Raw genomic sequence first — 3,303 nt, forward strand, 5'->3', positions numbered from 1 at the left:
GATTTTTTTTGTATACAGCATCAGAGCGCTACTATTTTTGGCAGAAATATGTGTGAGAAGGGTTCTGCTCTTTAGTTGTTTCAACCTAAATTAAGAATTTTTAGTTTACCCATATTTGCTTATCAACGCTATTCTTGCATTGGCCAACGCAAAAGATTTTACCAGGGGCCGCGAAACAAGCGGGAATGGGCTAGTATTCTTGATAAAATAGTAAACAGAATTCAACTAACTCACAATCCTTGGCAATAGAAATAAAAGTAAAACGTTGCTCAGTGTGTTATAAATCAATTTTAAAAATTATTTTAAATAACAAATAAAATCACGAATAATTTATTCATAAGCAATTTATTCACGAATAATTCATTCGTGAATAAATTATTTTCGAATAATTATATTACGGATAAAATTTTATTCGAATAATTATTTAAATAACAATTTATTCGAATAATGCCCAACTTTACATAATTAGGTATATGGACCTTTTTTGTAGAGAATCGAAGTTAGCTAAGAAAAAAATTTTTTTAGTACTTGAACTTTGATAGACTTGGGCGAGCCTAGGATATTGACCAAAAACTTTCACATTTCACACAGATATTTTTTAGCGCATAATGAACCATATTTTTGCTATTACCAATCAAAATTGTAAAAAAGCGGATTTTCGGCCCACGCTAGTATGCATGTATGTAATTTATGTATACATATGTGCATATATATTACCACCATAATTCATATATTTGTGCATATTCCTACATTCCTTCCAACGAAAAGCATTTGCTTGCATTACTTACATTTACATATGTATGTATGCTGTATGCAATTTTTAACCAAAACAAATGCGAAAAATGTCTCCTATTCAACGTCGTTGAAAGTTTTTCGCGATAAGTTTATCGCGATAAGCTGTTGTGAGTGATCGCGAATGGATTACTTGCATCGTTTTTCTAATGTATTAGAGGCCGACATCGGCAATGGTCGGACTTCTCATATGAGAGTGAGAGGAAATTTCTTTGCTCTTTTCGATCGAGAATGAAAAGCAACGGAAATTATTTGTCGCTGGCATCCCGAATATGAGAGATGATAAAATATTATGCATATTTCACTCGCGATAAAATAATGCAAAAGTAATTGTGGAATATTCACGATCGCGAACGTGAGAGAATGTGAGTGAGAATTTCCGAACCCTGGTCAGGGATATATTTTGTAGTTGTCCGATCTGGTCGGTTCCAAAAATGATTAATATGTTATTAAAATGCCTCCACGTTCCAAACTTTATTTTGTCGTTGTTTATAAGAAGCAACAAAATGATTTACAGCCGTATTCTTACAAAGTCACAAACTTTAGCTCATCACTGCTGTACCGCGCCTCAAAGCTTGCCGGTCAAAAAATATGCCGCTTCAATTAAATTTTTTAAATTTTTGTGTATTTTTCTAGCACTCAAAATCGAATTTTTTGTGACACATTTCTCGGCGCACTTGAAATCACAACAGTGATGAGCTAAGTTTTGTGACTCTGTTAGAATAGAGGGGTTAATGCTGGATTTCCACTAGGCAAATGGCAAAAATGACAAATGACAAAGTCGGCATTAAAAAAAATTGTGTCATTATATTAAAAAATAGTCATTAAGTTCATTTCCACATGGCATTTTTTTAAATTATTTTTTTAATGTAATGTCACGATTTTTTTTAATGCCCGACCATGATACAAATACTTAAAGGTAAAACCGCTCGCTGAATTCGTCTGCCATCATTTATTTTTTGAAGTTTGTCTACTTTATAAAATTGAAATTTTCAGAGCGACTCAAATGCCAAATAAAAGTAAACCAAAAAACAAATAGATGAAAATATTCAAATTTTCTTTTATTTGAGGCGGAAAGTGAGAATGTATTTGTGAGATTGAAAATTTGAAAATATTTGTGTTATGTTAGCAAACATTAAAAATGTTCAGACTGCCTGCTGGCATTTTAACTTTTATTTTTGATCGAAAATATTACGGTCACATTGTAACTTTTTTCTTTCACTGAAAAAACAAGTAAAATTTTAACTTTTATTTTTTGACGAAACTACTATATTTGACTGAAAAAATAAAAGTTAAATTTTAACTTTTATATATGACCGAAGAAATAAAAGTCAAATTTTAACTTCATTTTGACTGAAAACATATCGGTGAAAAAATAACTATTATTTATTAATTGTTGTGGAAAGAAGCATTACAGCTACAGTCCCTGCATTTCAGTAAAAACGGGAGATGCTAAGCTCTTGAACAATACTTACCCAATAGGAAAAGGAACATAGTCTCCACATTTGGTCATATGGTATAGCCCGTAATTGAACAGTTTTACATTATCGCGCTCATCAAGCAGTATATTTTTTGGTTCCAAGTTATGTATGACTAAATTATGCTGTGAAAGTTCTCTAAGCGCGGAAACAATCTGATAAAATATACGGGATACCAACGTATCGGTTAGGGAACCTCGAGATTTTTCCTTTAACGTCGTGCCAAAGTATTCCGAAACTACAATTGTGCGCTCTATTAGATAAAAAAAGATATACTATTTAATATACACCTGAGAACATAGAATCATAGTTGCAAATGGTACGTACCGTGCTTACCACGTACGAAATCTAAGTATTGGCACAAATGAGGATTTCTCAACTCCTTTAAACGTTGAGCTCGCCCTAATATTGCAATGGAGTTTGGTGTAAGTGGTAATCCGTTGGTGCCGCATACATCCCCGGGATGTGTTCTTGCAAAAAATGTAACTACCGCCAAGCGCGACTCTGGTTTGCTCAGAGTAGAGCACATCTTACGCCCCCTTATTAAAGCTCCGAACAAGGTAATCAAACCAAAATATTTCAAACTACATTGGTTTTATTGAATATGCGTTATTTTAAATATACGATTCTGACTTCAGATAAATCTTCCAGAAAAGAATTTCTAAAATTTTCTAGTTTCTTTGTAAATACTAAAAGCGAAAACTAGCATTTGTTTACACAGTCAGCTGATTGTAAGTCGCCTGCTACACGAACAGTATTTATTCATGAACGAAAGACACAAGATCACGTAAGCCAAAATTATTGTCAGCCACTTTAAGCGCACAATTTAGGTAAAATGATGCAATAAAATGCTTGAAAATGTGTTGTCATGTTGAATTAATTCTTCTTTACTTAAATAAAAGTGTAAAATAGTGGTGCTTGTGATGTAAACAAACGCTCAGCTGACGGGTTCGTCAACTTTTTCTCAAACTTTTTTCTCAAAACCAGTTAAGCTGAAATTAGTCAAGAACGTAAACCTACCGGTACGTAAACC

General features: G+C 32.9%; 1 protein-coding gene across 1 annotated transcript; it reads right to left on the bottom strand.

Annotated features, from left to right (window-relative positions):
• Window positions 1-2,192: 2,192 nt before the first annotated feature.
• LOC118734721 (TBC domain-containing protein kinase-like protein) lies at window positions 2,193-3,033 on the bottom strand. The gene is made up of 2 exons (XM_036464423.1): window positions 2,598-3,033; window positions 2,193-2,523 (listed from the first exon to the last, which is right to left on the bottom strand). The coding sequence occupies exons 1-2, from the start codon at window positions 2,797-2,799 to the stop codon at window positions 2,264-2,266; spliced, it is 462 nt and encodes a 153-aa protein (XP_036320316.1). The 5' UTR covers window positions 2,800-3,033; the 3' UTR covers window positions 2,193-2,263.
• Between the last annotated feature and the right edge of the window lie 270 nt (window positions 3,034-3,303).

Source organism: Rhagoletis pomonella, unplaced genomic scaffold (assembly GCF_013731165.1).
Source record: "Rhagoletis pomonella isolate Grant_MI unplaced genomic scaffold, Rhpom_1.0 Rhpom_scaffold_00002, whole genome shotgun sequence".
In the NCBI taxonomy this organism is placed as follows: Eukaryota; Metazoa; Arthropoda; class Insecta; order Diptera; family Tephritidae; genus Rhagoletis; species Rhagoletis pomonella.

Excerpts from the sequence above, each read along its gene's own strand:
- LOC118734721 (XM_036464423.1), bottom strand. The coding sequence starts at position 2,799 with ATGTGCTCTACTCTGAGCAAACCAGAGTCGCGCTTGGCGGTAGTTACA. Across the intron at positions 2,524-2,597 it reads TTTCGTACGTGGTAAGCACG|AGCGCACAATTGTAGTTTCG; the intron begins GTACGTACCATT and ends TTTATCTAATAG.